This window comes from Ctenopharyngodon idella, chromosome 11, assembly GCF_019924925.1.
Source record: "Ctenopharyngodon idella isolate HZGC_01 chromosome 11, HZGC01, whole genome shotgun sequence".
Classification (NCBI taxonomy): domain Eukaryota; kingdom Metazoa; phylum Chordata; class Actinopteri; order Cypriniformes; family Xenocyprididae; genus Ctenopharyngodon; species Ctenopharyngodon idella.
Window position 1 is genome coordinate 23,574,994 of NC_067230.1, and position 18,346 is coordinate 23,593,339.

The 18,346-nt window shown below is 37.4% G+C and overlaps 1 protein-coding gene across 5 annotated transcripts in view; it reads right to left on the bottom strand.

Moving 5' to 3' along the window:
• Window positions 1-18,346, bottom strand: part of map4k3a (mitogen-activated protein kinase kinase kinase kinase 3a) — a 73,697-nt gene that overhangs the window by 39,127 nt on the left and 16,224 nt on the right. For all 5 annotated transcript variants that reach the window (XM_051911973.1, XM_051911976.1, XM_051911977.1 and 2 more), the window contains exon 2: window positions 16,826-16,883. In XM_051911973.1, coding sequence (XP_051767933.1) covers window positions 16,826-16,883 — 58 coding nt within the window. The remainder of the gene's footprint in view (window positions 1-16,825; window positions 16,884-18,346) is intronic.

Consider the following 18,346-nt stretch of genomic DNA (forward strand, 5'->3'; position numbering starts at 1 on the left):
AGAGAGAGGGAGAGACTGATTATGAGAGATGGAGGAGAGAGCGGAAGAGAACAAAGTCACTTTGTTGTGACTGCTTGCTTAATGATGGATGCTGCAGGCTCATTAAAAGTTTTTTTTAACGGTTTTTCCTTGTTCTCTCCCACTGACACTAGCAACACACTCCTTTCACTCCCACATAGAGAGGCAGAGATAAATATTTTAACTTGCGTAATTCACCATTAAGCTGAACAGCCCAAGCTGGGTGCAGGCACCAGTGATCGCATTTACAAGATGAAAGGTCACTTATTAGTGCATTTACTCTTACAAAGTAGTACAAAGTGGAACATTTTGGAATCAACCATGATTTCATTATGGTATACTTTGATGTAAAAACCTTGTTATATAAATGTAAAACATACAGTACCATGGTATTATCATCTGATAATTTAACAGTAAATCCCAAACTTTACTTACATGCAGGTCGCACATGCACATTGAATTTGTTTTGTGCTAATCAGCTGTTCCACAAGGTGGCAACACTGGCCCAGGCCATTGTTTCACAGTAGAAAATGAAACTAAAGAGACGGAACAACAACAACAACAACAACAACAACAAAATACCAGAGACTGCAACAACAACAGACGTCAGCATTGACACGCGCTTGTGTGAGAGGGTTATGAGATAGCCATAACTTTAGTTTATAAGAAAATAAACGCTGCGTCCGAAAACACATATGCATCGCATTGAATCACATTTTATGAACACTTTACTATCCCATGAGGCCACAGTAGGGGATTTATGAATGGCAGTGAAGCGAGGCAAGTAACGCTGGTAGGTCACGTGATAGTAACTACACGGCGGATGTAGTACGTCCGAATTTCATTCACACTGCGTCCGAAATCGCGTACTGTCTGAGTAGGTGCTACAATTTACCTACCGCAACGTAGCATTACTTACTGACCATTAAAAAAGTAGGCTCTAAATAGTATGAATGAAATTCGGACATACTACATTCGCCATGTTGTTACTGTCACGTGACCTACCAGCGTCAGTTGCGTCGCTTCACTTCCATTCATAAATCCCCTTTTGTGGACTCACGGTAGGGATGGGAAAATAAATGTATGCATTATGAATCGAGAAATGATACTGGATCGATTCTGAGATTTTTCGAATGCATCGTGATTCTCTCTCAAAACGATTCTGAGCATAGTTTTTAACAGCAGATGGCACTGCGTGCTTTAAGGCATGAACACACCAAGCCGACGAACTAGTGGCAACGAAAGCAGACTGCGGGGTTGGCTCAAGTCGGCAGCGTATGGGTCCAAAGTTGCCCTGACACACCAAACCGACGCTCGACAGCCAACAGCCAAGTAGCAAGTCCGTTCTGCGCCTGCGTAAGATGAAATGCCTTTCCGTACCAGCAGGTGGCAGTAGATGAACAAACAATCAGAATTATCAGATTATCGGTCATAACTTCTGGAGAAAAACAGCGCAGACACTGGACAATGATGAAAGTGTCTAGAGCACTATCAAATGGAGTACACTTTGAAAGGCTACGTGTTCACCTGTGCACAGTTTTACTACATCTGTAAACTATTCTGAAATTAATAAAAACTTTTTTTGAGTACTTAAAGTAATTGTACCACTACAGCATAACCAAACAGAACTGCAAAAATAATGTACAACAGGTAAAATATCACCTTTAATTTGTGGGAATTTATTATATATTTAATATATATGAACTATTATCTAAATAAAATAAAGGTTTTGTCCTAACCAGTCATAAATGTGATAAATGAAAATAAAATAAACTGAAATAAAATAAAATTAAATGGAAAATAAAAATGCAATGCAATTATATTAAGAGCAATACCACAAGCATCCATCAGCACTGAAATTAAATTATACATCAACTGATTCTGATCCAAAGACATCTGAGCAAAGTGTATTTGTCTATTTAATTTCTAAGCTCAACAAAGTTAAAAATCATTAATCATCACGGTATATAAGATGCAATTAAATGCAATGCAATAAAATTGAATAAATTAGGAAAATGCAGTTCAATAAAATAAAATAAAATAAAATAAAAATCATAAGAGTCTGTAAAGTTAGCTTGTTTAAATTCAGGCCCAATTCCAAGAAATGTTTTCATTCCAAACCCACGGACTAAAGTTTTGCATAATGTCCTTTAAGTGTAGGTCTGTGCAAAAGACATTCGCTCCCTGAGGGAAGTGTGAAGTCGCAGCAGTGGGGTCAGGTGACACGCACTTCCTGCCGGGGCAAGTGATCCAGTGAGCATTCCGCAGAGGCAGTGACATTTCCCTGCACATATGGGGCAGATAGCTGCGAGAGACAGCGGGAGGTATTGCCTCTTGCCTCCTTTGGGGGAAACGGAAGCAGCAAGCCTACTATTCACAGCGTAGGCTGCAGTGATGCATATCTCTGAGTAGGACACATGCTAATTGAAGCAAACTTCAGGGTCTGATGGGCAGAACGTCTAGCTTCAAGGCAAAACGGGTCCTGCTGAGCAGCAGTTACAAGAATATCACTGGTATATGCTATGTTTAAAAGACTTTCACCCAAAACTGAAAATTCTGCCATCAATTACTTACTCTCATGCCATTACAAATCCTTTAGAATGACTCGCGTTCATCTTTGGAACAAAAGTGAAGATTTTTCTTATGAAATTAATTGCTCCTCTATTGAAAGTATTCACCCAAAACTCTCATTCTTCAAAATGTTCATAAAGAGATCATAAAATACATCCACATGAATCGAGCGATTTAATCCAAGTCTTCTAAAGAGACACGATTGCTTTATATATTGAACAGATTTCATTTAGGCTTACATATAAACTTTGATTAGTGAACGTACATAGAGCACTCAAATATGGTCAACAGAAGCTCAAATAACACACGAGAATTAACCTTATTGATTCTTATGCGTCAAGCAAGCAGGCTTGAGCTGCTGTTTATCATATTTGGACTTTCAATTGAGGGACAGAAATCTCTCAGATTTCATTAAAAAAACATTTGTGTTCCAAAGATGAACGAAAGGCTTATGGGTTTGGATTCTGGAACGACATGAGGCTGAGTAACTGATGACACAATTTTCATTTTTGGGTGAACTATCCCCTCAAGTGAAGTGTGGTATGTACTTTAGTGTATTTATGAGTGTCTGCAAGGGGGGGGGGGAAGTGTGCATTGATTTGAGAATGGACAGTTAAGAGCCACACTAAAAAAAAATAAATAAATCTTGGCTGCCTTTCTATGTGAAGTGCTGAAGCCCATCTAGAGGTCTGGTAAATTTCCCAACGAAATTCCATTACTGTACATGGACACGAGCAGACAAGGCTGCAGATAACACATACCATAGAAAAGGAACGGTGATCAGCGAGATTTTTCTCTATGTACCACCAGCGAATGAAAAAAAACAAAGGAAAGACGTGGGCTTAAATTAAAACTAATTAGAGAGAAATTAGATAATAAACAGACTCCAAACTCACAGTAACAAGCATTCATGGGCACTGAAATTATACATCAATTGATTCCGATCCAAAGGCATTTGAGCAAACTGTGATTGCCCAGTTCAAGATTATAAAACAACTATATATATATATATATATATATATATATATATATATATATATATATATATATATATATATATATATATATGAAAAGACTTTGGCACATCAGTATTTTCAGCCCCCCAAAATGGTTTTAAGCCAGTTATTTATATCTTTTGCTGTAGTGTGTCAGTTGGAAATATCAGTTTACATTTCCAAACATTCATTTTGCCATTAATTGTAATGATCCAGTGAGATTTTTGAATACACAAGGAGTCTTACAACAGCCAGTGCTCCACACTGAGATCTGATCTCACCATCACCGAATCTGTCTGTGATTACATGAAGAAACAGATGAAACTGAAACTGATCTGAAGCACGCTATACAGTAGATATCTTCTACCAGACCCAAACTCCATAGGACACAACAAACTTTCAAGTTGGTTTCTGGTCAGATTTTTTACATATAATATCAGAAAGCTCAGCAGTTCAATCTGACATCAAATGGTATCATAAATTTGGTTTCTCCAGCTCAAATCACACCACAGAAAAGGTTATAGATAAATAAAATATATATTTATTCAGACGTGTCCATTTAATGTGTGATATATAATAAAGCTACTGTACTAGAAAGAAACCTTCAATGTTTCCAGCTATTGTTTTGTGAACCAGAATTTGCAATGAGCACTGTCATGGTTTTGTTCACAAGACAAAAAAATCTGAATAATAACAAACAATTCTGAATAAATTTCAATAAAGCATGTCATCGCACACAGAAATGGGACAAGTTTGCGCTCTTGGGCATGTTTGTAGGTGTTGGATAGCAACAGAGACTGTCAGGGAGAGGCGCTCAACTGTCACTCCATTAGACATGCGTGTCAGCGCGCATATGTGTGTGCAGAGCTAACAGCTCCGCTGGCGCTGACGTGACAGAATGTGTTGTAAGTGTTAAAGTGCGAGAGTGTGTGTGTGTGTTTTAGGGTGGGGATTAAAAGAGCTTGATTGGTATGACTGGCATTTAACAGAGATTCTGTCTCCATTAGCACTCGTGTCCCCAAACGGATGTGTTTTCAGTCCCACTTTGCCACAGATTTTCAATGCTTATTAAAACACCCATCTCTGATGTCAAGTGTTATATGAAGATGAAAGAGATCATGTTGCTTTTCAATAGCTTGTCAATTTTGATCGTTCTACACGAGCAGCTTTGGAATAAAGCCACTGAATTAGGTTACAATGTGCAATCAGATTTTAAAAAAATAAAATAAAAAAAAAACTGAAATTAAACATTTTAAACAATATTCCCTAAACATACTCAAATTACTGCAAACAAAAAACATTATCAAGACAAGGCAGACAGATTGCAGAATTAACGCATTCAAACAGCAGCAGAATCCTGTTTGGAGCGCTAAATATGGTAAATATGAAAACTGTTGTTCAATATACAACTAGTTATGAAAGACAGTAACAAACACACATTCTTTAACAAAAGTATCTACTTTACATTTACAGAAGTCTGACAAATATTGAGTGTGATTTCAAATTATGTGTGCTGTATGAACAGAATCATGATCCAAAAGTTTAGCAAAGGGTTGGTGAGATTTTTTTTATGTTTTTGAAAGAAGTCTCTTATGCTCATCATTGCTGCATTTATTGAATGCGGTCAAAACAGCAATATTGTGAAATATTATTGCAATTTAAAAAATTTTCTGATTTAATATATTATAAAATGTAATTTATTACTGTGATGTCAAAGCTGAATTTTTAACATAATTTTCAGTGTCACATGAGCCTTCAGAAATCATTCTGATATGCTGATTTACTGCCCAAGAATTATTTCTTATTATTGAAAACAGTTGTTCTGCCTAATATTTTTGTTCAGGATTTTCTGATGAATAGTAAGTTTAAAAGAACATAATTTATTAAAGGGTTAGTTCACCCAAAAATGAAAATTCTGTCATTTATTACTCACCCTCATGCCGTTCCAGACCTGCAAGACCTTCGTTAATCTTCAGAACGCAAATTGAGATATTTTTGTTTAAATCCGATGGCTCCGTGAGGCCTACATAGGGAGCAATGACATTTCCTCTCTCAAGATCCATAAAGGTACTAAAAACATATTTAAATCAGTTCATATGAGTACAGTGGTTCAATATTAATATTATAAAGTGACGAGAATATTTTTGGTGCGCCAAAAAAAAAAAAATAACGAATTATTTAGTGATGGCCGATTTCAAAACACTGCTTTAGGAAGCTTCAGAGCATAATGAATTAGTGTATCGAATCCGCAGTTCGGAGCGCCAAAGACACGTGATTTCAGCAGTTTGGCGGTTTGACACGCGATCCGAATCATGATTCGACGCGCTGATTCATAACGCTCTGAAGCTTCCTGAAGCAGTGTTTTGAAATCAGCCATCACTAAATAAGTCGTTATTTTGTTTTTTTTGCCACACCAAAAATATTCTCATCACTTTATAATATTAATATTGAACCACTGTACTCACATAAACTGATTTAAATATGTTTTTAGTACCTTTATGGATCTTGAGAGAGGAAATGTCATTGCTCCCTATGAAGGCCTCACGGAGCCATCGGATTTAAACAAAAATATCTTAATTTGCGTTCCGAAGATCAACGAAGGTCTTACGGGTGTAAAACGGCACGAGGGTGAGTAATAAATGACAGAATTTTCATTTTTGGGTGAACTAACCCTTTAAGTCTTTTGTAACATTATACAAGTACTTTTGATAAATTGAATGCATCCTTGCAAAATTAAAGTATAATTTCTTTAAAAAAGAATATTAAATAAATCAGATAAAAATAGAAATGGAAAGTTTTTAAGCACATATTTGAGAGCATGGAAACAATGTGAATATTTCAAAATGCCCAACAGATTAGAATGAAAATTAAATCCTTAAAGTACTGAAATTTACTATGATTATCCTTCACAATGGTCAAATGGTATTACTGAAATCTATCAGGAATGGGAGAAAAACACTGAATCAGTTGTGTGTGCTCCCATCCGCTATTCTGTCCACAATTTGAGAGTCACATCTGTTAGTATACAGCTGACAACTGCAACTACTGACTGTATGAACGAAGCCTCTGGCAATTCTTTCAATCCTAATTAAATTTTAATCTTAGAATATTGGCCAATTAATCTACCTTGCCAATATAATGGACTATCAATCATTTTTTCATGGGAAAATGTAAGAATACATTCTTGTCCTGATCATTTACTCTTGATTTTTCCATCACTGTGTCTAAATGCTTTATTATAGCTGACAAGCAACGAAAACACATTAGCTTATGCCTGAATAAAACTTCCTGGAGCAAATTTTTTACATATTGGCCCCTCTCACAATCAATCACACTTTGAAACATCGATTTGTTCGTAGGTCTGTAAATCTAGCCCATGTTTTCCCACTGTAGGACTTTGGACCTACTTTTCCCTAATATTGTGCGTACATCAGCAGTATAATTTTCTAAAGCTCTTTGTTGACAGAGAACCAGCTGCACCTGCCGTGATGCAAGCAAGTCTCCATACTGCAAAAACACACACACCCACCATCCAACACATGCATTAAACACACACACGCATCTGACTCTGTAGGGACACTGGGTTCTGGCACTCTCCCCTCCCATTACAGCGAGTGACATTTCTGAGGGCCGTCGACCTCCGAGCCCATGCATTTTAAATGATTGCCCTGCACGCCCGCAGTGCTCCCAGCCGGCTAATACCAGACCCACCTCCACTCCTGCACTTTCTCTTCCCTTTACATGTCTTATGGGAATCAGAGCCAACAAAGACACAGCATACAAACGCACACACACCTAATGTCACTCTGAATAGTGGCGGAACATTGTCTTGTCTTTTTAATATCAGGTTGGAAGATGAAATACAGGCAGTGTCTCAAAATCTAGTAAGATGACTTGTGTCTACTGAATATATCAGAGCATCTACAATGCCCAAACATGATGTCTAGAACGGTAGCTCACTAGACTTTGAGACACAACCATATACAATGGACATCTTTTGCCTGGAGGGCAATAAAATGGGAGAAAAGTCCTACAGACTTTCTCTGAAAGAGGGACCTGAATCACTAGCACTATGCCAAAAGAAATCATATTCTATCTGAGCTTTGAATGTGAGTTTACAGTCTGAATTGAATGTGATGAGATAACGACTATGAGAAAAATAATGGCAAGATAACATCTTTTGACTGAGTTGTCATCGCCAGCTGCATACAAATACATACAGCATGTGTGGTGTAGTCCAATTCACAAGCAAATGACTCTTATAGGCCATGTGTCCACCAAAGTGTTTTGAGACAGCGCTCTTCTGAAAACGCCTTGCTGCTGGCGATTGAAAGTGCTTTGACGGTGCAGTGTTTTTTTTTTCAGTTGAGACGCTATATGTGCCATATACGAAATATCTGCAGAAGTGTTACTTGTAGCTGATTTCCCAGATAGTTTGTTTCTGAATATAAAAAGGCACATTTTCAATGATTTTGTTTTATTGTTGTGATTGTTCTTGTCGTCTCTTGCCGTTGTCCCAACAGGATGTGGCAGCTGGTCGCTGTTGTATTTTTCCCATCCCTTCTACACTGTGATTGGCCAGCTGGTAACGTGATGAGCGTATTACCTGTATTACTCCGCATTACCCAAAGTTAAACATTCTTCAACTCTAGGCAACTGGAAAAAACGCAGAGCACTCAGCGTGAAATAGATGCTCAGTGCCTCGTCACGTTGTTGGCATTTTAAAAAAACGTGGCCCTCCCATTGAAAACAACTAGAAAAATATGCTAGCCTTGGACACGGCCTTAGGAACTACTTCTTTTAATGAATCAGACAAACAGTCTCAACCTCAAGTTAGGGCTGGGCGATTTTTCCGATTTTTTCGATTAATTCGAATTTAATGTTTTGCCTCGATTTTATTTTTTAAATCAAGAAATCGTGATTTTGAATAAAAATGTTAGCAAGCCTTTCAATTAGACATGTTGACAATACAGCAATGATAACCGTAATAGGGGAAGAAAATGATCCGACCTCATGATAGCGCCGGCGCGCCTGATTAACCGCTCTCATGTGACGCTCTATGAACGTAGAACACATCACTATTCTTAAGCGGCTGTTCATTCAGAAATGCGTTATAAAAATGAGACGCAGGCAGTGGAATGAGAAAAAAAGGCAAAGTTATTAAACGCGAGTTGAGCTTTTTTTTTTTTACTTGACCGCCGTGTTTTTAGAATGCCGTTTCATGGGTGAGATGCTGCAAAAGACGTGAGACCCAAGTGCAACACCTAAACATGTCTGCCAAACAAAAACAATAGGACAAATAGCGCAAAGGAATGCAAAAACCTGTAAACCTGTTTGATATTTCATGCTTGCGTGATGGTGACAGGCTGAAAGCTGCTGTTGTTTTCTGTTTTTGCAAAGCATTTGCTGTTAATAATAGCCTATTACTGGTGTTATTTATTGCTATTACTTTTTGGCTAAGAAATATTTAGCATTTTCTTATTTTATATTATTTCTGAGTATATAGGATGTGTTTAACATAAGTTTGTACAACATTTGCCTTCGTATTTTAGGCATATTTCTACAAAGATATTTAACATTGTTTTGCATTTACGCCATGTTGATCACTTCATGTGTGGTGCACTTGGAATGGAACTTTTTTAACCAGATTGTTAATAAACACAATGTTACTTAAATCATATTGTAGTTAGGTTTTTAAGTTGACTAGTTAAACATAAAAAAAAAAAAAACGAAATCGTGAATCGGTCAATCGTTCTGAAAAAAAAAAAAAAAAAAAAAAAAAAAAAAAAAATCGAGATTTTATTTTTTTGCCATATCGCCCAGCCCTACCTCAAGTTACTGGACTGACTAAGGATGCTTTCACAGTTGGTTCGATTGAATGGTCCGAACCAGTGTTCGATTGCAGACCACCGTTTTTATGCGGACTCGGGTATGGTTTGCCGGGGAGTTCAGAAAACAGCGTTCACATCATCCAAACAATCCGAACTCTGATGTCAATCAAACCTGGGTGCGCACCTAAAGTGCTAGTTTGAAAATACCTTGAATCTGACGAATACTTCATTGAATTAACTCACTCAAGTTCTAGAGCTCAAAATCAATATGCAATGCACATAAGCTACGTTCACACTGTCAGTTTTTGGGATTGACAACCCATTTACTTACAGGTGTGAGTCTCGAAATGTCCTGTTCACACAGCAACTTACAGCAGCGTCTCGAATAATGTCTGTATAAACATGCAATGGGAGTCAAGCCCATATTCTCTTACTAGTAATCATAGCGACAGTGACCGAAGTAATATCAAAGATGGCGAAGTCCATAAAACTGAAAGGTCTTGACACAGAGTCCAACTGAGCCTCGAGTTCATCCATCAAATCTTCATTAACCGACAGAAGCTTAAACACTCGCTAGGCGGACACCTTTAACCGTTGCCCTCGTGTCTCATGTCCTTTGAAGCGTCTCGCGCATGACATGGTCACCAATAGAACACAAAACTGATGGAAGCGGCTCCGGAGAAGAACAGTGACTGAATCTAACACATTCAGATGACACACAGCTCATCTCTCCCTCACTGTAAGTTACAGAAAGTGAAACCACACACACAAAACCCCTTAGCATAGCGGCTCTCTCGCACTGTGTGACTTGACAAACGTTCACATAGCCAAAATTTTCTGAGAATGCGATTGCGATTCCTGAAAATTTACAGATGTGAGTACGGATATAGAATGCGGTTGTCAATCTAGTAAATAACCGTACTGTGTTTGAACGTAACCATATTACGGACTCAAATACAGGACTGACAACCGTATTCTGGTGCTGTGTGAACGTGGCCTATAAACTGCAAACTGTGCAACTGCAAAAGTGTCCATCAGAAAATAAAGCAAGTTAGTGTACTTAGTGTATTTAAGGTTTATGAACTCATTATCATTACTGGCTGATTGTTCATATGAGAATGTGTGGTTAAAGAAAAATCAGCTATAACAATAAGTTGATGGGTTATAGATAATAATATTACTGTGATAAGGATATTTTAAAAAAACATTATATTATATACTGTATAATATGCCATGTATATATTGTGTCTGTCTATCTATGCTTTAATAAGAAAAGATTAAATCTCACTGGCCCCAAACTTTTGAACCATACAATTTATTAAAAAAAAAAAAAAAAAAAAAAAAATTAATACTTCTATTTTGCAAGGATGCATTAAATGGACCAAAAATGACAATAAAGACATTTATAATGCTACAAAAGTTTTCTATTTCAAATAAACGCTGTTCTTTTTTTTAACTATTCATGACAAGTGAATCTTTATAGAGAATAAGATCATGTACATCTCCAGTAAATATTATAGCATCCTTATTTTGTTCCATATCAAGATTTACTTGTATCAAAATCATCCAAAATAAACTGGTCAAGAAAGTCAGAGAAATAATAGGGCATATAAGGTTTTCCACCTATCCTTCTACATCCAAGAAGTACAAATCTGAAGCAGAGAGGTGAAACAGTAGAATTTAAGTGTCCACACTTGGTTGATAGAGAACATTTTGCCTCACCACACTTCCTACAGTAGGCAGCTTGTCACTGTGAATATGCTACACAACAAGCTGACATTAAAAGGGAAGGAAAGGCAGGGTAAGTGCTTGCTCATGAGGTCGCCCTTTTTTTTAATGGTAAGAATAGCCTTTGCTGTTCAGCAATACACCGACGCAGGTGCACAAACTCACACACATGGAGGCCAATGTTTGCTTATACACACAAGCGTCTGAATACACAATCAAATGTGTGAGCCTGCATACACACAAACAAGCACAAACCAAGGCGGCGGCTGAAAAAGACACCCAAAATTGATTCCCACTACAGGCCTGTTTTCAAAGTGGCAAATCGCTGCTTTCTGAAGTCCAATATCATAGATTCATCAATTTTGAATGAAATGCATGAGACCAACATAGCTCGAGCCGACCAATCCAAACACACACAGAAATAAGAGCACATCCAGTTGAAGCCTGGTCACTGCGCTTCTCATCTCAGGCCAAGAGCGAATCTCATTGCACATCAACACGTCCCCAAACGCCCCCACGCAAACTCTCCCCAGGTCTTGATGTTTGCGTTGGCATGTCTGTTTGCAAACACATTCATTGGGTCTTTTCAGACGATCCCCCGTTGATTAAGTGAAACTAATGAGCCAAAACTCAAAGCCATGTCCTGATCCCCACAGTGCCGGAGAGGGAGGAGACCTATCCCGAAAGCGTGTGATGTCCTCCCCCAGCATGATTCGTAAAGGCCAGCTCAGAGACATTAATGAGTTAGAACAGCAAAAACGGCTATGCGGTCCAATGCGCCAGGAAGAAACTCCGCATGTTAATCAGAATTGTAAATTGATGTCAAAGAAGAACAAAGACATCGCCATAAAAACAGATCCATTGGACAACCATGTTAATATCCTTTTCTAATTAGGCTGACTTCATACTGACTCGCCAGGGAGGTGAAGGTAAATACGGGAATAATAACTGATTGTTTGTTTATCTTGGCAGCACGTTTTTTGTCAAACCAACACAATTAACAAGACATAATAAAGGACGGCCCATGGGGGTCATGACTATATACACGTACGAGTAGTTAGCGGCCTTCATTTGCCCACTGTGACAATAATGACGTGCGACTGAAAGCTAACGACACACCACAAATCTGAGGACATGTAGCTTCCTGCAAATAATCAGAGGTTTAAACATTTGCTTAGACAATAGACAAATTTTGTTCACAATTCAATTTGATTTGATTTTGTTGTCAATGGATAGTGATTTTTTAGGAAATACTGTATAAAATTTCAGCTCTTTTGTTTCTTTTAGATAGAGAGAGAGATTGTTTAAAATGGAGATCACCGTTCTGAATAGACAGCTAAACAAAACAGTCTATTTCAATTTTAAATAAAAAATCAGTTTGAATAAATTATTCAATGACTCACTCAAAGGGTCCTATTTTAACGATCTAAGCGCATGGTCTAAAGCGCACGGATCGCTTAGGGCGTGTCAGAATCCACTTTTGCTAGTTTAACGACGGAAAAAATGGTCAGCGCGCCCTGGCGCATAGTCTAAAAGGGTTGTCCCTATTCTCTTAATGAGTCATGGGTGTGTTTTGGGGCGTAACTTTCAATAAACCAATCACAGTCTCATCTCCCATTCCCTTTAAAAGCCAGTTGCGCTCACGCCATGGTGAATTCGCTATTTACATCGCGGGATTTGCAAGCGAAAAAAAAACTGAATGCTTCTCTAGTGAGGAAATGGATCTGCTCGTGCATGAGGTTAAAGTGTGCGAGCAGACCATCTCCGGGACAAGCCGGATTCCACCAAAGCATTTTTATCTTTATGCACACAATAATAATGTTTATGTGCTGCTGCGTGTCCCTGAGTGTGTGTAATAAGCAAAGTGTATGTGCGCCTATAGGCGCGCATTACTAACACGCTCTTTAAATAAAAAAAAATATTGCGCCATTGACTTTAGACCAGGTTTCAATTGGTCAATGGTGCAGTCTAATTCAGTTGCCTCAAAATAGCAATGCGCCGACAATGCACCTGAACACACCTTATTTTCAGACCAGCACGCCCATGGGTGCACAAATGGGCGCAAATGCATTTGCTATTTAAACAACGTGGCACAGGACGTGAAAATGATAACTGCGTCGGACTGAAACTAGCAAAATAACACTTGCGTCACGCCTGGCGCTGCATTGCGCCGGGTGTATGATAGGGCCCAAAGACTTTTTTGAACTAATCTCTTGAATGAATGATACAAAGGCAAATATATTTTTTTAACAGACATGTCGCCACCTACTGGTGTAATGATGTAATTGATACAATATTTAAAGTGTCAAGTTTCATATGGTGATTTACTCTAGAGGACGGATGGATGCTCATATTAGATCACTACTGATTGTCATGGCAAGGCATCAAAGCATTTTTCCATCCCATAAAGAACTAACATTTCACTTGACACAACTACGCTGTTGTTCTGATCAAAGTTTGTAATATAATTAATCTGCAGCTATGTCTAGCATATTGCACCATCAAGATCAAATTTATAGTTTTGTAACCAAGCATGACCAACTGATCCAGAATGTATCAGTCATCTTTAAAAAAGTAATGTTTTTTTTCCATACTCTTCAATAATAAAGACCCTGATTACAGCAAGGCACTGAAAGAAATTTGTGTACACTATATCCTCCGCCCCTTCAAAATGAACAGCTTGGACACAAGCCTGAGCAGGTGTTTCTATAACACTCAGACTAAATCTGGCTCTTACATCTGAAACCCAGCTTAACAGATATATGGCATGGCAACGAGTCCTATTACAAAAGGGGCAAACACTCTCTTATCTCAAACTACAGCTGAGAAAGCAAAGAGCACAGCCTCCAGAAACCCCCATTCCCCTCTCATTCTCTCTCGTCTCTGGTATGAGAGGCATGTAGTAATTATCGAGGCCCTGACTAATGCGCTGTGTACATCTGCATCTATGAATGTGAGTGGCTACTGTATTCTTGGTCAATGTTTAAACCAAGCAGCCTAATCGTTCTCAGCGCAAAACAAACAGGCCTGTGGGTTTAGTGTCATAAAAAGTGAGATGAACAACCATTACCAACCAGCCAAGGTATGGACACAAAAATGTACCGTGTTAACCATAGTTTCTGCCAAAATATCAGTTACTTCATATTATTAGTAATATAATATGGGATCTCCTTCAAACAGACTAAGTTTACAGACTCTTCAAATGCTCAAAATTAGATATTTTTCTATATTTCACATTGAAATAAAGCTCAAATAATCATCAATCCTTCACTGTAAAAAAAAAATGGTGTAGAAACAATTTTCACTCAGAAATATTAAATTAGTACATTTCACAAAAAGTAACAATGAATTAAATGTGAAATTTTGAAGTAGAAAAACTGAAATAGTATTTTCTTTTAAAACACACTCCAGTAATTTGTTTTACTTACAACTTTGAAAAATAAATTTTTTACAGAGTTCTTCCAAAACATTTTCGTCTTACACTAATTTACTACTATGGTAAGCCTATTATAAGTGATTATATTTTAGACCTGACAGGATCATTTTCGTAGGAAACTGCATACATACGTCACTCGTCAGTGCGTGTCTCATCATATCCATAAATAGAGAAAAGTTTCTCCAGCTACTTTGACATGTGTATGGTGAGGGAGTGGCATAGGTTAGTTGTCACAATGAGAGAGAAAGTTTGACATGAAGCACAATAAATCTCGAACCTGTGGAGAATCATCCGTTTTAAACAAACACCGAACAGTCTGCTGGCAAAAAGAGAAGGTGACAGAGCTCGTAACAAGACAAGAATCAACATTGACTTGGCTTTTCGAGATGGCGAGAACTGAGGAATTTGAATTAAAAGATAAAAGATACATACTGTACCTTTAAGTGCCAGAGAGCATTCCAAATTATCTTTATTTTCTCAAAGGTTCAAATACGCATATTTTCCAGCTTTTATGTTATTTTCACAAAAACTATGGTTACTAGTTGTAATTCGTTCTTGTAATTTGTAATTTGCTCTTGTTCACAAAGTGAAACTGTACTGGACATCAAAAAAAAAAAAAAAAAACATGGTGAGGTTAAGCCATTGGAAAGAGAAGGCTGTGGGTTTTATCTCAAAACAGCAAAAAAAGGTTTGAGGTCTGCTATTGTTCCTGCAGTTACTGCTGGCTCAGCAAAACAGAACACAAAGAGAATCACTATAAAATCAAAATGAAAGTCGCACTTCACTGGTTTCCTTTAGGCAAGAAGATGTCATTCATCAATCCAGGTAGCTGGTGGATAAAACAGGTACATCCTTTACTGTGACAGTGATATTCAATATTGTCAAACCGTATCAAACCCCAAACCCCATTTGATGTCATCTCCTGCTTTGGTCTGGGTTTTATATCAAAAGCTTTTTCACTGACACAAATAATCTGAGTTTGCCTTGATCAGAGCGCGAATCCTCCATTGTGCATCTGGACACAATGAATGGTATCCCAACTTTGAAACATGATGGGTCTAGAGCACTTTTGTATTAAATAAATTTAAAACCTGCTCAAATATTTGATTTGCATGAAAAGAGTAAACAATTACCTAATACTAACATGAACAAGGAAGAAATGTAGAATGAATTATCCAAAGGACTTTATTGCCTGAGTGCAAAGTTCTTGTTTTTTCCCCTCATTTAGTAAGGAAGTAAGGGGTCATTTAGCAAATGCTTTTATCCAAAGTGACTTATAGTACATTTACTACAGGTAAAGTCCCTCTAGAATAACCTGAGGTTAAGTGCCCTGCTCAAGGACTTTGGTGAAAGCTCATGGTTCACTCCAGGTAAGGCTCAAATATGCAAATTTCTGCTTACTAATCCTGAGCTTTAGCCACTTCACAATACCAGCTTCTAGATTAATGTTTCCCAACCTCTTTTGTCTTATGCACCTCTACAGCCTCATCAGTAACTAGAAATGTCTTATAAAAGAACTCATATTTACAAGTATGACTCCTCCTCCACTAGTTAAAACTCTTCATTTGCACAACATTAATGAGAAAACCAACAATGGACTTTAAAGGTGCACTCAGTCATTTTTTGTTTATGTTGGCATTTGTCTTGATCTAATCATCCAAAGGCTAAAAGAAAAGCTTTGGTTATTGATGCCATTGTAGAACAGCGCTGTTATAGTTAACTAAAATTACTGAAAATCATTTTCGATTATTGAAATAAGCTGAAAAAAATATAAATAATAGATGAAAAACGTTAAAATTAGAAATGTTGACTTATAACTAACTGAAATAAAATGTATTATTGTCATTTTAAAATTACTAAAACCAAAAAAGAGCTATATAAAAGCACATAACAAAATGACTGAAACTTGAACTAAAATTAACATGAATATTAAAAAAAATAAAACATTTGTTATGAGGTCAAAAAATATTCAGTACACCTTTTAAATACACTCATTAAAATCATACTTGGGTACTTTAATAAAATGTAATACAAATCAATTTCTGTTCTAAACAGCAAAATTAAAATCTTCCCAAGTACACCATGGGAATCTGCTTGAAAACCCCAGATTTGGAATAACTGCCCTAAATGAATTAAAATAGTCTGCCTAGGAGTGTATGGAGAGAGAGAATATGATAATAGATCACAGAACAGACACCACATGAGAACAAAATCGGTTTCGTCTGAAAGGGAAGAGATTTTCTTACCTGGCTCCAGTTTAATGACCTTGATAGCAGCCAGCTCTCCTGTAGTGACATTACGAGCCTGAAAGAGAACAACAACAGCACTTATTCAACAGACGTCTCAATGTTAATAACTATCATTATGTCTGAAAGACTTCAGATGTGATCAGAGCAATCAGCAGGCCCTGATTTTTCAGACCTCTTTTGGGGGAAAATCTTCAAAATTCTGTGGAATGAATTGAAACATGGAAAAATGAGTGGAATACTCTTATTAGTACTTAAAGAATCATGAAATTATGATTGGCATACGGTTCCGCTAATCAGGTATTGCGTAAGAATTAGCTTAAAGCCTTACATTAACATTGATTTTCAATAGTTTCTTTGTCAATAATGCCTACATCTAAATTTTAGGTTTAAATAGGGTAATCACGCAATCAAATGGATGCATACTGCATTAGCATTGTGTCGATACAGACTGTGCATACTTATGCGTTTTCTTGCTGTTTTGAAAAGACCGCTGATCAGTGCTTGTAGAGCAGAATGTTAATTTATCCGCCTGCCGCAAATCTGAATAGTCACATGGGCAGAGGCCCAGATATTTCATGATTCAAGAGAGAGTTTCATCACATTTAAAAACTAAATACAAACAACGACTGCTGATCAAGAGGGGAAGAAATATGACGTCTTCAATACCCACACTCATTTTGGCTACAAAACACTGTTGTTCAGTGACAGTCCATCACAACATTATTCAATCACGATGTGGCAGCAGGAAAAACATTAGACAAAATTAGCCCAGATTCAATTAAGATGTCATCGGCGAAGTGGTCAAAGTATTTCTTTTTCCCTCTCTTAGCAACAGCGTGAGATCTGACAGCTAGGCGTTGGCAGCAGTAAAAACAGGGGGTGGGGGTAGACTGAGCCGAGCATTACCGGGCAGAACACGACTGACGACGTCCCATAGGAACAATACACTGATGAAGTGCACTTTGATAGAAAAATCCGTGTGAAAAAAGCATCAGGAATGACAAAATGTCAAATTAAAGAGTCTACATTTACACTGACAGTTTGTTTGGGCTGCAGGGAGTAGAAGTTTTCAACCACTGACAATAAACACATCCAAAAAAAGTCCATTCAGGTTTTTAAATTTGCATAATTGGTATTTTAAGCATTCTGTGATTTAGCAATTTTTGGCAGTTTTCACTGTAAAACCCTTTGGGAAACACATCTTTGAACGGAAAGTAGAGACAGATCTTTTCTTCCATATTGTGACGTACATCATACAAAATGAAACAAAGGCATGGATGTATAGTTCACAATACACTCTAAAAAATGCTGGGTTAAAAACAACCCAAGTTGGATTGAAAATGGACAAACCCAGCAACTGGGTTGTTTTAACTCAGCGGTTGGGTTAAATGTTTGACCCAACCTGCTGGGTAGTTTTATTTAACTCAACTTTTAAAAAATACTGTATTGCTTGCTTAAAATGAACCCAAAGTATGTTGGAAATTAACATTTATTAATAAGTTGTTTAATAAATAAACA